The sequence below is a fragment of the Anomaloglossus baeobatrachus genome, chromosome 3 (genome assembly GCF_048569485.1).
Source record: "Anomaloglossus baeobatrachus isolate aAnoBae1 chromosome 3, aAnoBae1.hap1, whole genome shotgun sequence".
Classification (NCBI taxonomy): Eukaryota; Metazoa; Chordata; class Amphibia; order Anura; family Aromobatidae; genus Anomaloglossus; species Anomaloglossus baeobatrachus.
Window position 1 is genome coordinate 3,024,516 of NC_134355.1, and position 22,856 is coordinate 3,047,371.

The 22,856-nt window shown below is 58.6% G+C and overlaps 1 protein-coding gene across 1 annotated transcript in view; it reads left to right on the plus strand.

Moving 5' to 3' along the window:
- Positions 1–22,856, plus strand: part of LOC142294849 (solute carrier family 22 member 7-like) — a 129,078-nt gene that overhangs the window by 96,954 nt on the left and 9,268 nt on the right. The window contains exons 4-5 of the mRNA XM_075337902.1: positions 19,913–20,081; positions 22,050–22,173. Coding sequence (XP_075194017.1) covers positions 19,913–20,081; positions 22,050–22,173 — 293 coding nt within the window. The remainder of the gene's footprint in view (positions 1–19,912; positions 20,082–22,049; positions 22,174–22,856) is intronic.

A 22,856-nucleotide genomic window follows, 5' to 3' on the forward strand; every position in this document is an offset into this window, starting at 1 on the left:
GGTCAGCAGAGCGGTGGGGTCTGTCCTCTCCTCCTCAGCACTCGGCCCCCCGCTGTGTAATGTTACGGGGTCAGCAGAGCGGTGGGGTCTTTTCTTTGCTCCTCAGCACTCGGCCCCCGCTGTGTAATGTTACAGGGTCAGCAGAGCGGTGGGGTCTGTCCTCTCCTCCTCAGCACTCGGCCCCCCGCTGTGTAATGTTATGGGGTCAGCAGAGCGGTGGGGTCTTTTCTCTCCTCCTCAGCACTCGGCCCCCCGCTGTGTAATGTTACGGGGTCAGCAGAGCGGTGGGGACTTTTCTCTGCTCCTCAGCACTCGGCCCCCCGCTGTGTAATGTTATGGGGTCAGCAGAGCGGTGGGGTCTTTTCTCTCCTCCTCAGCACTCGGCCCCCGCTGTGTAATGTTACGGGGTCAGCAGAGTGGTGGGGACTTTTCTCTCCTCCTCAGCACTCGGCCCCCCGCTGTGTAATGTTACGGGGTCAGCAGAGCGGTGGGGACTTTTCTCTGCTCCTCAGCACTCGGCCCCCCGCTGTGTAATGTTACGGGGTCAGCAGAGCGGTGGGGTCTGTCCTCTCCTCCTCAGCACTCGGCCCCCGCTGTGTAATGTTACGGGGTCAGCAGAGCGGTGGGGTCTTTTCTCCCCTCCTCAGCACTCGGCCCCCGCTGTGTAATGTTACGGGGTCAGCAGAGCGGTGGGGTCTTTTCTCTCCTCCTCAGCACTCGGCCCCCCGCTGTGTAATGTTACGGGGTCAGCAGAGTGATGGGGTCTTTTCTCTCCTCCTCAGCACTCGGCCCCCCGCTGTGTAATGTTATGAGGTCAGCAGAGCGGTGGGGTCTGTCCTCTCCTCCTCAGCACTCGGCCCCCCGCTGTGTAATGTTATGGGGTCAGCAGAGCGGTGGGGTCTTTTCTCTCCTCCTCAGCACTCGGCCCCCCGCTGTGTAATGTTACGGGGTCAGCAGAGCGGTGGGGTCTGTCCTCTCCTCCTCAGCACTCGGCCCCCGCTGTGTAATGTTATGGGGTCAGCAGAGCGGTGGGGTCTGTCCTCTGCTCCTCAGCACTCGGCCCCCCGCTGTGTAATGTTATGGGGTCAGCAGAGTGGTGGGGTCTTTTCTCTGCTCCTCAGCACTCGGCCCCCCGCTGTGTAATGTTATGGGGTCAGCAGAGCGGTGGGGTCTTTTCTCTCCTCCTCAGCACTCGGCCCCCGCTGTGTAATGTTACGGGGTCAGCAGAGCGGTGGGGTCTGTCCTCTCCTCCTCAGCACTCGGCCCCCGCTGTGTAATGTTATGGGGTCAGCAGAGCGGTGGGGTCTTTTCTCTCCTCCTCAGCACTCGGCCCCCGCTGTGTAATGTTATGGGGTCAGCAGAGTGGTGGGGTCTTTTCTCTCCTCCTCAGCACTCGGCCCCCGCTGTGTAATGTTACGGGGTCAGCAGAGCGGTGGGGTCTGTCCTCTCCTCCTCAGCACTCGGCCCCCGCTGTGTAATGTTATGGGGTCAGCAGAGCGGTGGGGTCTGTCCTCTCCTCCTCAGCACTCGGCCCCCCGCTGTGTAATGTTATGGGGTCAGCAGAGTGGTGGGGTCTTTTCTCTCCTCCTCAGCACTCGGCCCCCGCTGTGTAATGTTACGGGGTCAGCAGAGCGGTGGGGTCTGTCCTCTCCTCCTCAGCACTCGGCCCCCCGCTGTGTAATGTTACGGGGTCAGCAGAGCGGTGGGGTCTGTCCTCTCCTCCTCAGCACTCGGCCCCCGCTGTGTAATGTTATGGGGTCAGCAGAGCGGTGGGGTCTGTCCTCTCCTCCTCAGCACTCGGCCCCCGCTGTGTAATGTTATGGGGTCAGCAGAGCGGTGGGGTCTGTCCTCTCCTCCTCAGCACTCGGCCCCCGCTGTGTAATGTTATGGGGTCAGCAGAGCGGTGGGGTCTTTTCTCTGCTCCTCAGCACTCGGCCCCCCCGCTGTGTAATGTTATGGGGTCAGCAGAGCGGTGGGGTCTTTTCTCTCCTCTTCAGCACTCGGCCCCCCGTTGTGTAATGTTACGGGGTCAGCAGAGCGGTGGGGTCTGTCCTCTCCTCCTCAGCACTCGGCCCCCGCTGTGTAATGTTACGGGGTCAGCAGAGCGGTGGGGTCTTTTCTCTCCTCCTCAGCACTCGGACCCCCGCTGTGTAATGTTACGGGGTCAGCAGAGTGGTGGGGTCTGTCCTCTGCTCCTCAGCACTCGGCCCCCCGCTGTGTAATGTTACGGGGTCAGCAGAGCGGTGGGGTCTTTTCTCTCCTCCTCAGCACTCGGCCCCCCGCTGTGTAATGTTACGGGGTCAGCAGAGCGGTGGGGTCTTTTCTCTCCTCCTCAGCACTCGGCCCCCGCTGTGTAATGTTACGGGGTCAGCAGAGCGGTGGGGTCTGTCCTCTCCTCCTCAGCACTCGGCCCCCCGCTGTGTAATGTTATGGGGTCAGCAGAGCGGTGGGGACTTTTCTCTGCTCCTCAGCACTCGGCCCCCCGCTGTGTAATGTTACGGGGTCAGCAGAGCGGTGGGGTCTTTTCTCTCCTCCTCAGCACTCGGCCCCCCGCTGTTTAATGTTACGGGGTCAGCAGAGCGGTGGGGTCTGTCCTCTCCTCCTCAGCACTCGGCCCCCCGCTGTGTAATGTTATGGGGTCAGCAGAGTGGTGGGGTCTTTTCTCTCCTCCTCAGCACTCGGCCCCCCGCTGTGTAATGTTACGGGGTCAGCAGAGCGGTGGGGTCTTTTCTCTCCTCCTCAGTACTCGGCCCCCGCTGTGTAATGTTATGGGGTCAGCAGAGCGGTGGGGTCTTTTCTCTCCTCCTCAGCACTCGGCCCCCCGCTGTGTAATGTTACGGGGTCAGCAGAGCGGTGGGGACTTTTCTCTGCTCCTCAGCACTCGGCCCCCCGCTGTGTAATGTTATGGGGTCAGCAGAGCGGTGGGGTCTTTTCTCTCCTCCTCAGCACTCGGCCCCCGCTGTGTAATGTTACGGGGTCAGCAGAGTGGTGGGGACTTTTCTCTCCTCCTCAGCACTCGGCCCCCCGCTGTGTAATGTTACGGGGTCAGCAGAGCGGTGGGGACTTTTCTCTGCTCCTCAGCACTCGGCCCCCCGCTGTGTAATGTTACGGGGTCAGCAGAGCGGTGGGGTCTGTCCTCTCCTCCTCAGCACTCGGCCCCCGCTGTGTAATGTTACGGGGTCAGCAGAGCGGTGGGGTCTTTTCTCCCCTCCTCAGCACTCGGCCCCCGCTGTGTAATGTTACGGGGTCAGCAGAGCGGTGGGGTCTTTTCTCTCCTCCTCAGCACTCGGCCCCCCGCTGTGTAATGTTACGGGGTCAGCAGAGTGATGGGGTCTTTTCTCTCCTCCTCAGCACTCGGCCCCCCGCTGTGTAATGTTATGAGGTCAGCAGAGCGGTGGGGTCTGTCCTCTCCTCCTCAGCACTCGGCCCCCCGCTGTGTAATGTTATGGGGTCAGCAGAGCGGTGGGGTCTTTTCTCTCCTCCTCAGCACTCGGCCCCCCGCTGTGTAATGTTACGGGGTCAGCAGAGCGGTGGGGTCTGTCCTCTCCTCCTCAGCACTCGGCCCCCGCTGTGTAATGTTATGGGGTCAGCAGAGCGGTGGGGTCTGTCCTCTGCTCCTCAGCACTCGGCCCCCCGCTGTGTAATGTTATGGGGTCAGCAGAGTGGTGGGGTCTTTTCTCTGCTCCTCAGCACTCGGCCCCCCGCTGTGTAATGTTACAGGGTCAGCAGAGCGGTGGGGTCTGTCCTCTCCTCCTCAGCACTCGGCCCCCGCTGTGTAATGTTACGGGGTCAGCAGAGCGGTGGGGTCTTTTCTCTCCTCCTCAGCACTCGGCCCCCGCTGTGTAATGTTATGGGGTCAGCAGAGCGGTGGGGTCTTTTCTCTCCTCCTCAGCACTCGGCCCCCGCTGTGTAATGTTACGGGGTCAGCAGAGCGGTGGGGTCTGTCCTCTCCTCCTCAGCACTCGGCCCCCGCTGTGTAATGTTATGGGGTCAGCAGAGCGGTGGGGTCTTTTCTCTCCTCCTCAGCACTCGGCCCCCGCTGTGTAATGTTATGGGGTCAGCAGAGTGGTGGGGTCTTTTCTCTCCTCCTCAGCACTCGGCCCCCGCTGTGTAATGTTACGGGGTCAGCAGAGCGGTGGGGTCTGTCCTCTCCTCCTCAGCACTCGGCCCCCGCTGTGTAATGTTATGGGGTCAGCAGAGCGGTGGGGTCTGTCCTCTCCTCCTCAGCACTCGGCCCCCCGCTGTGTAATGTTATGGGGTCAGCAGAGTGGTGGGGTCTTTTCTCTCCTCCTCAGCACTCGGCCCCCGCTGTGTAATGTTACGGGGTCAGCAGAGCGGTGGGGTCTGTCCTCTCCTCCTCAGCACTCGGCCCCCCGCTGTGTAATGTTACGGGGTCAGCAGAGCGGTGGGGTCTGTCCTCTCCTCCTCAGCACTCGGCCCCCGCTGTGTAATGTTATGGGGTCAGCAGAGCGGTGGGGTCTGTCCTCTCCTCCTCAGCACTCGGCCCCCGCTGTGTAATGTTATGGGGTCAGCAGAGCGGTGGGGTCTGTCCTCTCCTCCTCAGCACTCGGCCCCCGCTGTGTAATGTTATGGGGTCAGCAGAGCGGTGGGGTCTTTTCTCTGCTCCTCAGCACTCGGCCCCCCCGCTGTGTAATGTTATGGGGTCAGCAGAGCGGTGGGGTCTTTTCTCTCCTCTTCAGCACTCGGCCCCCCGTTGTGTAATGTTACGGGGTCAGCAGAGCGGTGGGGTCTGTCCTCTCCTCCTCAGCACTCGGCCCCCGCTGTGTAATGTTACGGGGTCAGCAGAGCGGTGGGGTCTTTTCTCTCCTCCTCAGCACTCGTCCCCCGCTGTGTAATGTTATGGGGTCAGCAGAGCGGTGGGGTCTTTTCTCTCCTCCTCAGCACTCGGACCCCCGCTGTGTAATGTTACGGGGTCAGCAGAGTGGTGGGGTCTGTCCTCTGCTCCTCAGCACTCGGCCCCCCGCTGTGTAATGTTACGGGGTCAGCAGAGCGGTGGGGTCTTTTCTCTCCTCCTCAGCACTCGGCCCCCCGCTGTGTAATGTTACGGGGTCAGCAGAGCGGTGGGGTCTTTTCTCTCCTCCTCAGCACTCGGCCCCCGCTGTGTAATGTTACGGGGTCAGCAGAGCGGTGGGGTCTGTCCTCTCCTCCTCAGCACTCGGCCCCCCGCTGTGTAATGTTATGGGGTCAGCAGAGCGGTGGGGACTTTTCTCTGCTCCTCAGCACTCGGCCCCCCGCTGTGTAATGTTACGGGGTCAGCAGAGCGGTGGGGTCTTTTCTCTCCTCCTCAGCACTCGGCCCCCCGCTGTTTAATGTTACGGGGTCAGCAGAGCGGTGGGGTCTGTCCTCTCCTCCTCAGCACTCGGCCCCCCGCTGTGTAATGTTATGGGGTCAGCAGAGTGGTGGGGTCTTTTCTCTCCTCCTCAGCACTCGGCCCCCCGCTGTGTAATGTTACGGGGTCAGCAGAGCGGTGGGGTCTTTTCTCTCCTCCTCAGTACTCGGCCCCCGCTGTGTAATGTTATGGGGTCAGCAGAGCGGTGGGGTCTTTTCTCTCCTCCTCAGCACTCGGCCCCCCGCTGTGTAATGTTATGGGGTCAGCAGAGCGGTGGGGTCTGTCCTCTCCTCCTCAGCACTCGGCCCCCGCTATGTAATGTTACGGGGTCAGCAGAGCGGTGGGGTCTTTCCTCTCCTCCTCAGCACTCGGCCCCCGCTGTGTAATGTTACGGGGTCAGCAGAGCGGTGGGGTCTGTCCTCTCCTCCTCAGCACTCGGCCCCCCGCTGTGTAATGTTACGGGGTCAGCAGAGCGGTGGGGTCTTTTCTCTCCTCCTCAGCACTCGGCCCCCCGCTGTGTAATGTTACGGGGTCAGCAGAGCGGTGGGGTCTTTTCTCTCCTCCTCAGCACTCGGCCCCCCGCTGTGTAATGTTACGGGGTCAGCAGAGCGGTGGGGTCTTTTCTCTGCTCCTCAGCACTCGGCCCCCGCTGTGTAATGTTATGGGGTCAGCAGAGCGGTGGGGTCTTTTCTCTCCTCCTCAGCACTCGGCCCCCGCTGTGTAATGTTATGGGGTCAGCAGAGCGGTGGGGTCTTTTCTCTCCTCCTCAGCACTCGGCCCCCGCTGTGTAATGTTACGGGGTCAGCAGAGCGGTGGGGACTTTTCTCTCCTCCTCAGCACTCGGCCCCCCGCTGTGTAATGTTACGGGGTCAGCAGAGCGGTGGGGTCTTTTCTCTCCTCCTCAGCACTCGGCCCCCCGCTGTGTAATGTTACGGGGTCAGCAGAGCGGTGGGGACTTTTCTCTCCTCCTCAGCACTCGGCCCCCCGCTGTGTAATGTTATGGGGTCAGCAGAGCGGTGGGGTCTGTCCTCTCCTCCTCAGCACTCGGCCCCCGCTGTGTAATGTTATGGGGTCAGCAGAGCGGTGGGGTCTTTCCTCTCCTCCTCAGCACTCGGCCCCCGCTGTGTAATGTTATGGGGTCAGCAGAGCGGTGGGGTCTTTTCTCTCCTCCTCAGCACTCGGCCCCCGCTGTGTAATGTTATGGGGTCAGCAGAGCGGTGGGGTCTGTCCTCTCCTCCTCAGCACTCGGCCCCCGCTGTGTAATGTTACGGGGTCAGCAGAGCGGTGGGGTCTGTCCTCTCCTCCTCAGCACTCGGCCCCCCGCTGTGTAATGTTACGGGGTCAGCAGAGCGGTGGGGTCTTTTCTCTCCTCCTCAGCACTCGGCCCCCGCTGTGTAATGTTACGGGGTCAGCAGAGCGGTGGGGTCTTTTCTCTTCTCCTCAGCAATCGGCCCCCGCTGTGTAATGTTACGGGGTCAGCAGAGCGGTGGGGTCTTTTCTCTCCTCCTCAGCACTCGGCCCCCCGCTGTGTAATGTTATGGGGTCAGCAGAGCGGTGGGGTCTTTTCTTTGCTCCTCAGCACTCGGCCCCCCGCTGTGTAATGTTACGGGGTCAGCAGAGCGGTGGGGTCTTTTCTCTCCTCCTCAGCACTCGGCCCCCCGCTGTGTAATGTTATGGGGTCAGCAGAGCGGTGGGGTCTTTTCTCTGCTCCTCAGCACTCGGCCCCCCGCTGTGTAATGTTACGGGGTCAGCAGAGCGGTGGGGTCTTTTCTCTGCTCCTCAACACTCGGCCCCCGCTGTGTAATGTTATGGGGTCAGCAGAGCGGTGGGGTCTTTTCTCTGCTCCTCAACACTCGGCCCCCGCTGTGTAATGTTATGGGGTCAGCATAGCGGTGGGGTCTGTCCTCTGCTCCTCAGCACTCGGCCCCCCGCTGTGTAATGTTACGGGGTCAGCAGAGCGGTGGGGTCTTTTCTCTCCTCCTCAGCACTCGGCCCCCGCTGTGTAATGTTATGGGGTCAGCAGAGCGGTGGGGTCTTTTCTCTCCTCCTCAGCACTCGGCCCCCCGCTGTGTAATGTTACGGGGTCAGCAGAGCGGTGGGGTCTTTTCTCTCCTCCTCAGCACTCGGCCCCCGCTGTGTAATGTTACGGGGTCAGCAGAGCGGTGGGGTCTGTCCTCTCCTCCTCAGCACTCGGCCCCCCGCTGTGTAATGTTACGGGGTCAGCAGAGCGGTGGGGTCTTTTCTCTGCTCCTCAGCACTCGGCCCCCCGCTGTGTAATGTTACGGGGTCAGCAGAGTGGTGGGGTCTTTTCTCTGCTCCTCAACACTCGGCCCCCGCTGTGTAATGTTACGGGGTCAGCAGAGTGGTGGGGTCTTTTCTCTGCTCCTCAACACTCGGCCCCCCGCTGTGTAATGTTACGGGGTCAGCAGAGCGGTGGGGTCTTTTCTCTCCTCCTCAGTACTCGGCCCCCGCTGTGTAATGTTACGGGGTCAGCAGAGCGGTGGGGTCTTTTCTCTCCTCCTCAGTACTCGGCCCCCGCTGTGTAATGTTATGGGGTCAGCAGAGCGGTGGGGTCTTTTCTCTCCTCCTCAGCACTCGGCCCCCCGCTGTGTAATGTTACGGGGTCAGCAGAGCGGTGGGGTCTGTCCTCTCCTCCTCAGCACTCGGCCCCCCGCTGTGTAATGTTATGGGGTCAGCAGAGCGGTGGGGTCTTTTCTCTCCTCCTCAGCACTCGGCCCCCCGCTGTGTAATGTTATGGGGTCAGCAGAGCGGTGGGGTCTTTTCTCTGCTCCTCAGCACTCGGCCCCCGCTGTGTAATGTTATGGGGTCAGCAGAGCGGTGGGGTCTTTTCTCTCCTCCTCAGCACTCGGCCCCCCGCTGTGTAATGTTACGGGGTCAGCAGAGCGGTGGGGTCTGTCCTCTCCTCCTCAGCACTCGGCCCCCCGCTGTGTAATGTTACGGGGTCAGCAGAGTGGTGGGGTCTGTCCTCTCCTCCTCAGCACTCGGCCCCCGCTGTGTAATGTTACGGGGTCAGCAGAGTGGTGGGGTCTGTCCTCTCCTCCTCAGCACTCGGCCCCCCGCTGTGTAATGTTACGGGGTCAGCAGAGCGGTGGGGTCTTTTCTCTCCTCCTCAGCACTCGGCCCCCGCTGTGTAATGTTATGGGGTCAGCAGAGCGGTGGGGTCTTCTCTCTCCTCCTCAGCACTCGGCCCCCCGCTGTGTAATGTTATGGGGTCAGCAGAGCGGTGGGGTCTTTTCTCTGCTCCTCAGCACTCGGCCCCCGCTGTGTAATGTTATGGGGTCAGCAGAGTGGTGGGGCCTGTCCTCTCCTCCTCAGCACTCGGCCCCCCGCTGTGTAATGTTACGGGGTCAGCAGAGCGGTGGGGTCTTTTCTCTCCTCCTCAGCACTCGGCCCCCGCTGTGTAATGTTACGGGGTCAGCAGAGTGGTGGGGTCTTTTCTCTCCTCCTCAGCACTCGGCCCCCGCTGTGTAATGTTACGGGGTCAGCAGAGTGGTGGGGTCTGTCCTCTCCTCCTCAGCACTCGGCCCCCCGCTGTGTAATGTTATGGGGTCAGCAGAGCGGTGGGGTCTTTTCTCTGCTCCTCAGCACTCGGCCCCCGCTGTGTAATGTTACGGGGTCAGCAGAGCGGTGGGGTCTTTTCTCTCCTCCTCAGCACTCGGCCCCCCGCTGTGTAATGTTACGGGGTCAGCAGAGCGGTGGGGTCTGTTCTCTCCTCCTCAGCAGTCGGCCCCCCGCTGTGTAATGTTATGGGGTCAGCAGAGCGATGGGGTCTTTTCTCTCCTCCTCAGCACTCGGCCCCCGCTGTGTAATGTTACGGGGTCAGCAGAGCGGTGGGGTCTGTCCTCTCCTCCTCAGCACTCGGCCCCCGCTGTGTAATGTTACGGGGTCAGCAGAGCGGTGGGGTCTTTTCTCTCCTCCTCAGCACTCGGCCCCCGCTGTGTAATGTTATGGGGTCAGCAGAGCGGTGGGGTCTTTTCTCTCCTCCTCAGCACTCGGCCCCCGCTGTGTAATGTTACGGGGTCAGCAGAGCGGTGGGGTCTTTTCTCTCCTCCTCAGCACTCGGCCCCCGCTGTGTAATGTTATGGGGTCAGCAGAGTGATGGGGACTTGTCTCTGCTCCTCAGCACTCGGCCCCCCGCTGTGTAATGTTACGGGGTCAGCAGAGTGGTGGGGTCTTTTCTCTCCTCCTCAGCACTCGGCCCCCCGCTGTGTAATGTTACGGGGTCAGCAGAGCGGTGGGGTCTTTTCTCTCCTCCTCAGCACTCGGCCCCCCGCTGTGTAATGTTATGGGGTCAGCAGAGTGGTGGGGTCTGTCCTCTCCTCCTCAGCACTCGGCCCCCCGCTGTGTAATGTTACGGGGTCAGCAGAGCGGTGGGGTCTTTTCTCTCCTCCTCAGCACTCGGCCCCCCGCTGTGTAATGTTATGGGGTCAGCAGAGTGGTGGGGTCTGTCCTCTCCTCCTCAGCACTCGGCCCCCCGCTGTGTAATGTTATGGGGTCAGCAGAGTGGTGGGGTCTGTCCTCTCCTCCTCAGCACTCGGCCCCCCGCTGTGTAATGTTATGGGGTCAGCAGAGTGGTGGGGTCTGTCCTCTCCTCCTCAGCACTCGGCCCCCCGCTGTGTAATGTTATGGGGTCAGCAGAGTGATGGGGACTTGTCTCTGCTCCTCAGCACTCGGCCCCCCGCTGTGTAATGTTACGGGGTCAGCAGAGTGGTGGGGTCTTTTCTCTCCTCCTCAGCACTCAGCCCCCGCTGTGTAATGTTACGGGGTCAGCAGAGCGGTGGGGTCTGTCCTCTCCTCCTCAGCACTCGGCCCCCCGCTGTGTAATGTTATGGGGTCAGCAGAGCGGTGAGGTCTTTTCTCTGCTCCTCAACACTCGGCCCCCGCTGTGTAATGTTATGGGGTCAGCAGAGTGGTGGGGTCTTTTCTCTGCTCCTCAGCACTCGGCCCCCGCTGTGTAATGTTATGGGGTCAGCAGAGCGGTGGGGTCTTTTCTCTGCTCCTCAGCACTCGGCCCCCGCTGTGTAATGTTATGGGGTCAGCAGAGCGGTGGGGACTTTTCTCTGCTCCTCAGCACTCGGCCCCCGCTGTGTAATGTTATGGGGTCAGCAGAGCGGTGGGGACTTTTCTCTGCTCCTCAGCACTCGGCCCCCGCTGTGTAAAGACCCCACCGCTCTGCTGACCCCATAACATTACACAGCGGGGGCCGAGTGCTGAGGAGCAGAGAAAAGACCCCACCACTCTGCTGACCCCATAACATTACACAGCGGGGGCCGAGTGTTGAGGAGCAGAGAAATGTTATGGGGTCAGCAGAGCGGTGGGGTCTTTTCTCTCCTCCTCAGCACTCGGCCCCCGCTGTGTAATGTTATGGGGTCAGCAGAGCGGTGGGGTCTTTTCTCTCCTCCTCAGCACTCGGCCCCCGCTGTGTAATGTTACGGGGTCAGCAGAGCGGTGGGGTCTTTTCTCTCCTCCTCAGCACTCGGCCCCCGCTGTGTAATGTTACGGGGTCAGCAGAGCGGTGGGGTCTTTTCTCTCCTCCTCAGCACTCGGCCCCCGCTGTGTAATGTTACGGGGTCAGCAGAGCGGTGGGGTCTGTCCTCTCCTCCTCAGCACTCGGCCCCCGCTGTGTAATGTTATGGGGTCAGCAGAGCGGTGGGGTCTTTTCTCTCCTCCTCAGCACTCGGCCCCCCACTGTGTAATGTTACGGGGTCAGCAGAGCGGTGGGGTCTTTTCTCTCCTCCTCAGCACTCGGCCCCCCGCTGTGTAATGTTACGGGGTCAGCAGAGCGGTGGGGTCTTTTCTCTCCTCCTCAGCACTCGGCCCCCCGCTGTGTAATGTTATGGGGTCAGCAGAGCGGTGGGGTCTGTCCTCTCCTCCTCAGCACTCGGCCTCCGCTGTGTAATGTTACGTGGTCAGCAGAGCGGTGGGGTCTTTCCTCTCCTCCTCAGCACTCGGCCTCCGCTGTGTAATGTTACGGGGTCAGCAGAGCGGTGGGGTCTTTCCTCTCCTCCTCAGCACTCGGCCTCCGCTGTGTAATGTTACGGGGTCAGCAGAGCGGTGGGGTCTTTCCTCTCCTCCTCAGCACTCGGCCTCCGCTGTGTAATGTTACGGGGTCAGCAGAGTGGTGGGGACTTTTCTCTGCTCCTCAGCACTCGGCCCCCGCTGTGTAATGTTACGTGGTCAGCAGAGCGGTGGGGTCTTTCCTCTCCTCCTCAGCACTCGGCCTCCGCTGTGTAATGTTACGGGGTCAGCAGAGCGGTGGGGTCTTTTCTCTCCTCCTCAGCACTCGGCCCCCGCTGTGTAATGTTACGGGGTCAGCAGAGCGGTGGGGACTTTTCTCTCCTCCTCAACACTCGGCCCCCGCTGTGTAATGTTATGGGGTCAGCAGAGTGGTGGGGTCTTTTCTCTGCTCCTCAGCACTCGGCCCCCGCTGTGTAATGTTACGGGGTCAGCAGAGCGGTGGGGTCTGTCCTCTCCTCCTCAGCACTCGGCCCCCCGCTGTGTAATGTTATGGGGTCAGCAGAGCGGTGGGGTCTTTTCTCTGCTCCTCAACACTCGGCCCCCGCTGTGTAATGTTATGGGGTCAGCAGAGCGGTGGGGTCTTTTCTCTCCTCCTCAACACTCGGCCCCCGCTGTGTAATGTTATGGGGTCAGCAGAGCGGTGGGGTCTGTCCTCTCCTCCTCAGCACTCGGCCCCCGCTGTGTAATGTTATGGGGTCAGCAGAGCGGTGGGGTCTTTTCTCTCCTCCTCAGCACTCGGCCCCCCGCTGTGTAATGTTATGGGGTCAGCAGAGCGGTGGGGTCTTTTCTCTGCTCCTCAGCACTCGGCCCCCGCTGTGTAATGTTACGGGGTCAGCAGAGTGGTGGGGTCTTTTCTCTCCTCCTCAGCACTCGGCCCCCGCTGTGTAATGTTACGGGGTCAGCAGAGCGGTGGGGTCTTTTCTCTGCTCCTCAGCACTCGGCCCCCCGCTGTGTAATGTTACGGGGTCAGCAGAGCGGTGGGGTCTTTTCTCTTCTCCTCAGCACTCGGCCCCCCGCTGTGTAATGTTATGGGGTCAGCAGAGCGGTGGGGTCTTTTCTCTGCTCCTCAGCACTCGGCCCCCGCTGTGTAATGTTACGGGGTCAGCAGAGCGGTGGGGACTTGTCTCTGCTCCTCAGCACTCGGCCCCCCGCTGTGTAATGTTACGGGGTCAGCAGAGCGGTGGGGTCTTTTCTCTCCTCCTCAGCACTCGGCCCCCCGCTGTGTAATGTTACGGGGTCAGCAGAGCGGTGGGGTCTGTCCTGTCCTCCTCAGCACTCGGCCCCCCGCTGTGTAATGTTACGGGGTCAGCAGAGCGGTGGGGTCTTTTCTCGCCTCCTCAGCACTCGGCCCCCCGCTGTGTAATGTTATGGGGTCAGCAGAGCGGTGGGGTCTGTCCTCTCCTCCTCAGCACTCGGCCCCCCGCTGTGTAATGTTACGGGGTCAGCAGAGCGGTGGGGTCTTTTCTCTCCTTCTCAGCACTCGGCCCCCCGCTGTGTAATGTTACGGGGTCAGCAGAGCGGTGGGGTCTGTCCTCTCCTCCTCAGCACTCAGCCCCCGCTGTGTAATGTTACGGGGTCAGCAGAGCGGTGGGGTCTGTCCTCTCCTCCTCAGCACTCAGCCCCCGCTGTGTAATGTTACGGGGTCAGCAGAGCGGTGGGGTCTTTTCTCTGCTCCTCAGCACTCGGCCCCCCGCTGTGTAATGTTACGGGGTCAGCAGAGCGGTGGGGTCTGTCCTCTCCTCCTCAGCACTCAGCCCCCGCTGTGTAATGTTACGGGGTCAGCAGAGCGGTGGGGTCTTTTCTCTGCTCCTCAGCACTCGGCCCCCCGCTGTGTAATGTTATGGGGTCAGCAGAGCGGTGAGGTCTTTTCTCTGCTCCTCAACACTCGGCCCCCGCTGTGTAATGTTATGGGGTCAGCAGAGCGGTGGGGTCTTTTCTCTGCTCCTCAACACTCGGCCCCCGCTGTGTAATGTTATGGGGTCAGCAGAGCGGTGGGGTCTTTTCTCTGCTCCTCAGCACTCGGCCCCCGCTGTGTAATGTTATGGGGTCAGCAGAGCGGTGGGGTCTTTTCTCTTCTCCTCAGCACTCGGCCCCCGCTGTGTAATGTTATGGGGTCAGCAGAGCGGTGGGGTCTTTTCTCTTCTCCTCAGCACTCGGCCCCCGCTGTGTAATGTTATGGGGTCAGCAGAGCGGTGGGGTCTTTTCTCTGCTCCTCAGCACTCGGCCCCCGCTGTGTAATGTTATGGGGTCAGCAGAGCAGTGGGGTCTGTCCTCTCCTCCTCAGCACTCGGCCCCCCGCTGTGTAATGTTATGGGGTCAGCAGAGCGGTGGGGTCTTTTCTCTGCTCCTCAGCACTCGGCCCCCCGCTGTGTAATGTTATGGGGTCAGCAGAGTGGTGGGGCCTGTCCTCTCCTCCTCAGCACTCGGCCCCCGCTGTGTAATGTTACGGGGTCTGCAGAGCGGTGGGGTCTTTTCTCTCCTCCTCAGCACTCGGCCCCCCGCTGTGTAATGTTACGGGGTCTGCAGAGCGGTGGGGTCTTTTCTCTCCTCCTCAGCACTCGGCCCCCCGCTGTGTAATGTTACAGGGTCAGCAGAGCGGTGGGGTCTGTCCTCTCCTCCTCAGCACTCGGCCCCCCGCTGTGTAATGTTATGGAGTCAGCAGAGCGGTGGGGTCTGTCCTCTCCTCCTCAGCACTCGGCCCCCCGCTGTGTAATGTTATGGGGTCAGCAGAGCGGTGGGGTCTTTTCTCTCCTCCTCAGCACTCGGCCCCCGCTGTGTAATGTTACGGGGTCAGCAGAGCGGTGGGGTCTGTCCTCTCCTCCTCAGCACTCGGCCCCCCGCTGTGTAATGTTATGGGGTCAGCAGAGCGGTGGGGTCTTTTCTCTCCTCCTCAGCACTCGGCCCCCGCTGTGTAATGTTACGGGGTCAGCAGAGCGGTGGGGTCTTTTCTCTCCTCCTCAGCACTCGGCCCCCGCTGTGTAATGTTACGGGGTCAGCAGAGTGGTGGGGTCTGTCCTCTCCTCCTCAGCACTCGGCCCCCCGCTGTGTAATGTTACGGGGTCAGCAGAGCGGTGGGGTCTTTTCTCTCCTCCTCAGCACTCGGCCCCCCGCTGTGTAATGTTACGGGGTCAGCAGAGCGGTGGGGTCTTTTCTCTGCTCCTCAGCACTCGGCCCCCGCTGTGTAATGTTATGGAGTCAGCAGAGTGGTGGGGTCTTTTCTCTCCTCCTTAGCAGTCGGCCCCCGCTGTGTAATGTTATGGGGTCAGCAGAGCGGTGGGGTCTTTTCTCTGCTCCTCAGCACTCGGCCCCCGCTGTGTAATGTTACGGGGTCAGCAGAGCGGTGGGGTCTTTTCTCTCCTCCTCAACACTCGGCCCCCCGCTGTGTAATGTTACGGGGTCAGCAGAGCGGTGGGGTCTTTTCTCTGCTCCTCAGCACTCGGCCCCCGCTGTGTAATGTTACGGGGTCAGCAGAGCGGTGGGGTCTTTTCTCTCCTCCTCAGCACTCGGCCCCCGCTGTGTAATGTTACGGGGTCAGCAGAGTGGTGGGGTCTTTTCTCTCCTCCTCAGCACTCGGCCCCCGCTGTGTAATGTTATGGGGTCAGCAGAGCGATGGGGACTTGTCTCTGCTCCTCAGCACTCGGCCCCCCGCTGTGTAATGTTATGGGGTCAGCAGAGCGGTGGGGTCTGTCCTCTCCTCCTCAGCACTCGGCCCCCCGCTGTGTAATGTTACGGGGTCAGCAGAGCGGTGGGGTCTGTCCTCTCCTCCTCAGCACTCGGCCCCCCGCTGTGTAATGTTACGGGGTCAGCAGAGCGGTGGGGTCTGTCCTCTGCTCCTCAGCACTCGGCCCCCCGCTGTGTAATGTTACGGGGTCAGCAGAGCGGTGGGGTCTGTCCTCTCCTCCTCAGTACTCGGCCCCCGCTGTGTAATGTTACGGGGTCAGCAGAGCGGTGGGGTCTGTCCTCTCCTCCTCAGCACTCGGCCCCCCGCTGTGTAATGTTATGGGGTCAGCAGAGCGGTGGGGTCTTTTCTCTGCTCCTCAGCACTCGGCCCCCGCTGTGTAATGTTATGGGGTCAGCAGAGCGGTGGGGTCTTTTCTCTGCTCCTCAGCACTCGGCCCCCGCTGTGTAATGTTACGGGGTCAGCAGAGCGGTGGGGTCTGTCCTCTCCTCCTCAGCACTCGGCCCCCTGCTGTGTAATGTTACGGGGTCAGCAGAGCGGTGGGGTCTTTTCTCTGCTCCTCAGCACTCGGCCCCCGCTGTGTAATGTTACGGGGTCAGCAGAGCGGTGGGGTCTTTTCTCTGTGTAACGGGGGCAGGGGGCGCCTCAGGGGGTGTAGTCGTGGCCCCTTTGGGCGACAGGCTGACCCCCGGCCCGGCCGTCACTATTAAAACAGGGGTGTTGTTTGTGGGGCAGAGTGTGGGTGGCAGGGACGCGTTCGTGCCGGTACCTGAGTTCTCCGTTACGCCGTTTTCCCTCGGCTCGCCAGCCCCTTCATCAGTTACAGAAAAGAGCCACTGACAGGCAGCTGATAAACTAAGAAACATTTTATTGAACGAGGCTTCCATTTTCTGTTACACTTCTCAGCAGCAAGTTACTTCAGTACTTCACTTTAACATTACAGATTACGTTCCTTCCTGACGGTTTCCCCTTTTTGCTGACGGTCACTCTCCTTCACCTGCAGGGGACACTTGTTAACCCCCTAGTAGCTGTATTCTGAACCCTGAATTACTGCAGGGCAGATCTAGCACACACTACCGGTTCCGGATGAGTTCCCACTCCTCTTTACACCTTTCAGCATCAAGTCACATCGGTTTACAGGTTACACTTCTTGCTGACGGTTTCCTCTTTCCCCGGTAACTTTCCCTCGCCTGCAGGGGACATGCGTTAACCCTCTAGTAGCTGCACACTGAACCCGGATCTATAGGGCAGATCTAGCACAGACTACCGGCTCCGGATAAGTTCTCACCTCTCCACTTCTTTGCGGGGGAACTACTTCACTTGTTTTCTACGGCCGTTTCCATTTACCTTCACGTCTTTGTCAGGGCACTACCCTTCGCCTGCAGGGGCCACTTGTTATCCCCCTGATAGCTGCACTGCACTGTAGTACACACTACCGGCTTTGGGACTAGTCTTGACTCTTCCACTTCTTCTGCCACTGCAATACTTCCACACTCTGCCCCGTCACCTCAGACATCTTTCTCCAGTCACCTCTCTCTGCACACAGGACTCTGCATTCAGAGACCTCCCTTCCTTCCCTGCCACTGTTACCAGGGGAACCACTGCTCTACACTGGCACCTAGTGGGGAAACTGTTTAATCACTACAACAACAGGTAACATTTTACCATTAACATTTAACATTTGCCACCATACTATGTGGCGTCTTCAGGGGGGAAAAACGTTCCTTCACTACCAGGGGTCCGACTACCCCTTACATCTGCTCCTCAGCACTCGGCCCCCCGCTGTGTAATGTTACGGGGTCAGCAGAGCGGTGGGGACTTTTCTCTGCTCCTCAGCACTCGGCCCCCCGCTGTGTAATGTTATGGGGTCAGCAGAGCGGTGGGGTCTTTTCTCTGCTCCTCAGCACTCGGCCCCCGCTGTGTAATGTTATGGGGTCAGCAGAGCGGTGGGGTCTTTTCTCTGCTCCTCAGCACTCGGCCCCCCGCTGTGTAATGTTACGGGGTCAGCAGAGCGGTGGGGTCTTTTCTCTGCTCCTCAGCACTCGGCCCCCGCTGTGTAATGTTACGGGGTCAGCAGAGCGGTGGGGTCTTTTCTCTCCTCCTCAGCACTCGGCCCCCCGCTGTGTAATGTTATGGGGTCAGCAGAGCGGTGGGGTCTTTTCTCTCCTCCTCAGCACTCGGCCCCCGCTGTGTAATGTTATGGGGTCAGCAGAGCGGTGGGGTCTTTTCTCTCCTCCTCAGCACTCGGCCCCCGCTGTGTAATGTTATGGGGTCAGCAGAGCGGTGGGGTCTGTCCTCTCCTCCTCAGCACTCGGCCCCCGCTGTGTAATGTTACGGGGTCAGCAGAGCGGTGGGGTCTGTCCTCTTCTCCTCAGCACTCGGCCCCCCGCTGTGTAATGTTACGGAGTCAGCAGAGCGGTGGGGACTTTTCTCTGCTCCTCAGCACTCGGCCCCCGCTGTGTAATGTTACGGGGTCAGCAGAGCGGTGGGGTCTTTTCTCTCCTCCTCAGCACTCGGCCCCCGCTGTGTAATGTTATGGGGTCAGCAGAGCGGTGGGGTCTGTCCTCTCCTCCTCAGCACTCGGCCCCCGCTGTGTAATGTTACGGGGTCAGCAGAGCGGTGGGGTCTTTTCTCTCCTCCTCAGCACTCGGCCCCCGCTGTGTAATGTTATGGGGTCAGCAGAGCGGTGGGGTCTTTTCTCTCCTCAGCACTCGGCCCCCGCTGTGTAATGTTACGGGGTCAGCAGAGCGGTGGGGTCTTTTCTCTTCTCCTCAGCAATCGGCCCCCCGCTGTGTAATGTTACGGGGTCAGCAGAGCGGTGGGGTCTTTCCTCTCCTCCTCAGCACTCGGCCCCCGCTGTGTAATGTTACGGGGTCAGCAGAGCGGTGGGGACTTTTCTCTGCTCCTCAGCAATCGGCCCCCGCTGTGTAATGTTACGGGGTCAGCAGAGCGGTGGGGACTTTTCTCTGCTCCTCAGCACTCGGCCCCCCGCTGTGTAATGTTATGGGGTCAGCAGAGCGGTGGGGTCTTTTCTCTCCTCCTCAGCACTCGGCCCCCGCTGTGTAATGTTGTGGGGTCAGCAGAGTGGTGGGGTCTTTTCTCTCCTCCTCAGCACTCGGCCCCCGCTGTGTAATGTTACGGGGTCAGCAGAGCGGTGGGGACTTTTCTCTGCTCCTCAGCACTCGGCCCCCCGCTGTGTAATGTTATGGGGTCAGCAGAGCGGTGGGGTCTTTTCTCTCCTCCTCAGCACTCGGCCCCCGCTGTGTAATGTTACGGGGTCAGCAGAGCGGTGGGGTCTTTTCTCTCCTCCTCAGCACTCGGCCCCCGCTGTGTAATGTTATGGGGTCAGCAGAGTGGTGGGGTCTTTTCTCTCCTCCTCAGCACTCGGCCCCCGCTGTGTAATGTTACGGGGTCAGCAGAGCGGTGGGGTCTTTTCTCTCCTCCTCAGCACTCGGCCCCCCGCTGTGTAATGTTACGGGGTCAGCAGAGCGGTGGGGTCTTTTCTCTCCTCCTCAGCACTCGGCCCCCCGCTGTGTAATGTTACGGGGTCAGCAGAGCGGTGGGGTCTGTCCTCTGCTCCTCAGCACTCGGCCCCCGCTGTGTAATGTTACGGGGTCAGCAGAGCGGTGGGGTCTGTCCTCTCCTCCTCAGCACTCGGCCCCCGCTGTGTAATGTTACGGGGTCAGCAGAGCGGTGGGGTCTTTTCTCTCCTCCTCAGCACTCGGCCCCCCCGCTGTGTAATGTTACGGGGTCAGCAGAGCGGTGGGGTCTGTCCTCTCCTCCTCAGCACTCGGCCCCCCGCTGTGTAATGTTACGGGGTCTCCACTTTGTGCCTGAGTTGATGCAGTTCGTTCACTTCTCAATAATATCACTCACAGGTGATGGGGCAGAAGTGTCCGGACTATCACGGGACACGCTGGTGGGGGAGCGGGGCAATGAAAATAAAGGGAAAAACATAATTCCATGATTAAGGGGCACTTTGCACACTACGACATCGCAAGCCGATGCTGCGATGTCGAGCGCGATAGTCCCCGCCCCCGTCGTACGTGTGATATCTTGTGATAGCTGGCGTAGCGAATATTATCGCTACGGCTGCTTCACATGCACTCACCTGCCCTGCAACGTCACTCTGGCCGGCGACCCGCCTCCTTATTAAGCGGGCGGGTCTTGCGGCGTCATAGCGACGTCACACGACAGGCAGCCAATAGAAGCGGAGGGGCGGAGATGAGCAGGATTTAAACATCCCGCCCACCTCTGTCCTTCCGCATTGCAGCCGGCGTGAGCCGCAGGACGCCGATAGAAGTTCCTCGCTCCTGCGGCTTCATACACAGTGATGGCACAGGAACGACGAACAACATCGTACCTGTCACAGTCGTGTAATTATGGAATTCCCAGACGCTGCACCGATGATACGATTACGACGCTTTTGCGCTCGTTAATTGTATCATCTAGGATTTACACACTATGATGTCGAGTGCGATGCCGGAAGTGCGTCACTTTCAATTTGACCCCACCGACATCGCACCTGCAATGTCGTAGTGTGCAAAGCCCGCCTAAGTCTTGGGGACCAATACTTTTGCCCCTGTAGTGTAGGTACAGTAAGTGAGTAATGACATCGGGGTCCTATCACACGTCTGTACCTGTAACTGATAAAACTATAGGGCCGTAGAGGGCGATATCGCTGACCAAGAAGGCGCAGAGTACAGGAGACTGGGCACAAACCTGACACCAATAGATGGAGGCCCCTGCGTATAATGGGATAACCTGGGGCCCGGACAGGTGCCGAGCTGCCGGATGTGCCCCACTGGTGGTACTCCCATGCACTGACCCCCTCTCGCCCCCAGGCTTGGAGTGGGTGGACACGCAGCACCGCACAGTGGCCGGAGTCCTGACCAGTCTCTGCTGGAGTACGGGGAGCGCTCTGCTGGCACTGATTGCCTATCTGATCAGAGACTGGCGCTGGCTGATGGTGGCCATCACAGCCCCGTGTGTCCTGGGCATAGTCAGCATCTGGTAAGACAAGTCCGTAGACTCTGCACCCCGTGTGTGACCTTCTCCGGAGACCTGTCCTCTCCTCTTTTTTTCTAAATCATCTTATTTCTTTTTCTCATTCCTTTTTTCATGTTTTCCTAGTCTCCTCTTTTGACTTTGTTCATCCCTTTCGGTCTCTCCTCTTTTCTTATCTCCTCTATTTTCCTCTGCTTTCCTTCCTCCTTATGTTTTCTACTTATTTCCTCCGCTCTCATTTTCCTGCCTCTTCTCCCCTCTGATCACTTCTCATTTCTTGCCTTCTCCTCTCATTTTCCACTCTTTTTACTCCTCTAGTTCCCTCTTTCTCCTATGTTTTTCAACCATTTTCCTCTCATTTTCTCCTTTCTCCATTTGCCGCCTTCTCTCATTTCCTGCTCTTTTTGTCATTGTCTACCATCTGCTCGCATTTCCTCCTCTCCTTTCTCTCTTTCCTCCCTTCTCTCATTTACTCCCTTTTTCTCTTATTTTCCACTTTACTTTATACACACTCATCTCTTATTTCCTCTTGTCTTTTATATCTTTCCTTCTCTAATTTCCTCCCTTCTCCCCTTCTTTCTTTTTCTCTTTTCCGCTTTTCTACTTTCCCTTCTCAATTACACATTTCTTTTATTACTTCTGTCCCCCTAGTTCCCCCACCTTCACCTCTCTTCTCATTTGCTCCCATCTCTTTTCCTTTCTTACCTTTTTCTTTCTTTCATTCTGCTCCTTTTCCTTCCTCTTTTGTCTATTCCTCTATTCTCCTTGCACTTCCTCCCTCAATTCCACCCTTCTCTCACTCCTTCTCTTCTTTCCCCTCACTTCCTCCCTGCTCTTGTCCTCCCTTCTTCCCTCTTTCCTCCTTTCTTCTATCACTTCTTCCTTCTCTCCTTCTTTCTTTCCTCCTGCTTCTATCACTTCCTCCGTTCTTTCCTCTCTCCTCCAGTCGTCTCTCATTTCCTCCCTTCTTCCCTCTCTCCTCCCTTCTTTCCTCCTGTCGCCTCTCACTTCCTCCCTTCTTTCACTTCCTCCCTTCTTCCTTCTCTCCTTCCTTCTTTCCTCCTGTCGCCTCTCACTTCCTCCCTTCTTGCCTCTCTCCTCCCTTCTTCCCTCTCTCCTCCCTTCTTTCCTCCCTTCTTTCCTCCCTTCTTTCCTCCCTTCTTCCCTCTCTCCTCCCTTCTTCCCTCTCTCCTCCCTTCTTCCCTCTCTCCTCCCTTCTTCCCTCTCTCCTCCCTTCTTCCCTCTCTCCTCCCTTCTTCCCTCTCTCCTCCCTTCTTCCCTCCTGTCGCCTCTCACTTCCTCCCTTCTTGCCTCTCTCCTACCTTCTTCCCTCCTGTCGCCTCTCACTTCCTCCCTTCTTGCCTCTCTCCTACCTTCTTCCCTCCTGTCGCCTCACTTCCTCCCTTCTTGCCTCTCTCCTACCTTCTTCCCTCTCTCCTCCCTTCTTTCCTCCTGTCGCCTCTCACTTCCTCCCTTCTTCCCTCTCTCCTCCCTTCTTCCCTCTCTCCTCCCTTCTTCCCTCTCTCCTCCCTTCTTTCCACTTGTCGCCTCTCATTTCCTCCATTGTTCTATCGCTTCCTGCTCTCCTTTCTTCTTTCCTCCTGTCGTCTTTCACTTCCTCCCTTATTTTCTCACTTCCTCTCTTCTTTTCTCACTTCCTCTCTTCTTTTCTCACTTCCTCTCTTCTTTGATCACTTCCTCTCTTCTTTGATCACTTCCTCTCTTCTTTGATCACTTCCTCCCTTCTTTGATCACTTCCTCCCTTCTTTGATCACTTCCTCCCTTCTTTGATCACTTCCTCTCTTCTTTTCTCACTTCCTCTCTTCTTTTCTCACTTCCTCTCTTCTTTGATCACTTCCTCTCTTCTTTTCTCACTTCCTCTCTTCTTTGATCACTTCCTCCCTTCTTTGATCACTTCCTCCCTTCTTTGATCACTTCCTCTCTTCTTTGATCACTTCCTTCCTCTTTTCTCAGGTGGCTTTCTGAATCCCCTCGCTGGTTGCTGACTAAGGGCCTTATTGAGAGAGGGGAGAAGGAGCTGGCGCGATGTGCTGCGTTGAATGGACAGAAGCTGGATTGCAGCAGTAAACAGAGAGAGGTGAGAGTCTGCAGACAATGCACGGGATGGATGTATAACTTCTCCCCGGAGCGGCCCTGTGACCCCGCGGAGAGGACCGGACAATCCCATTATTATTATTATTATTATTATTATTATTATTATTATTATTATTGCTAATGTGCAGATATCAACCAAACACACAAGCGCTTCCACATTAGTGTATACAGCTCCGATGCACAGCTATGTATGTCCAGGCTAAATAATCTGGACAACCCCTGAGTGATCCGCTCCCCGAGTATCTGAGGGGGGACTAAGGATCAAAACATACAGATAGTCTGGAATCTTTGGTTAACCGAGATAATATTGAAGTGAAGACTTTCAGGTTTAATTAACGGGATTGTGCAAAACTCTCCTGTGAAATGTTTGGAAATTGCAGCCATTTATCTACAAAGTTTCATCAATAACCACTAGTATCCCAGGACCAATGTTAGCCCTGCATGCCCGGCCAGCAAACCGACATGTATTTCTCCTTGTGGTGACTCCTCTGTATTTGCTCCTTGTGGTGACTCCTCTGTATTTGCTCCTTGTGGTGACTCCTCTGTATTTGCTCCTTGTGGTGACTCCTCTGTATTTGCACCTTGTGGTGACTCCTCTGTATTTGCTCCTTGTGGTGACTCCTCTGTATTTGCTCCTTGTGGTGACCCCTCTGTATTTGCTCTTTG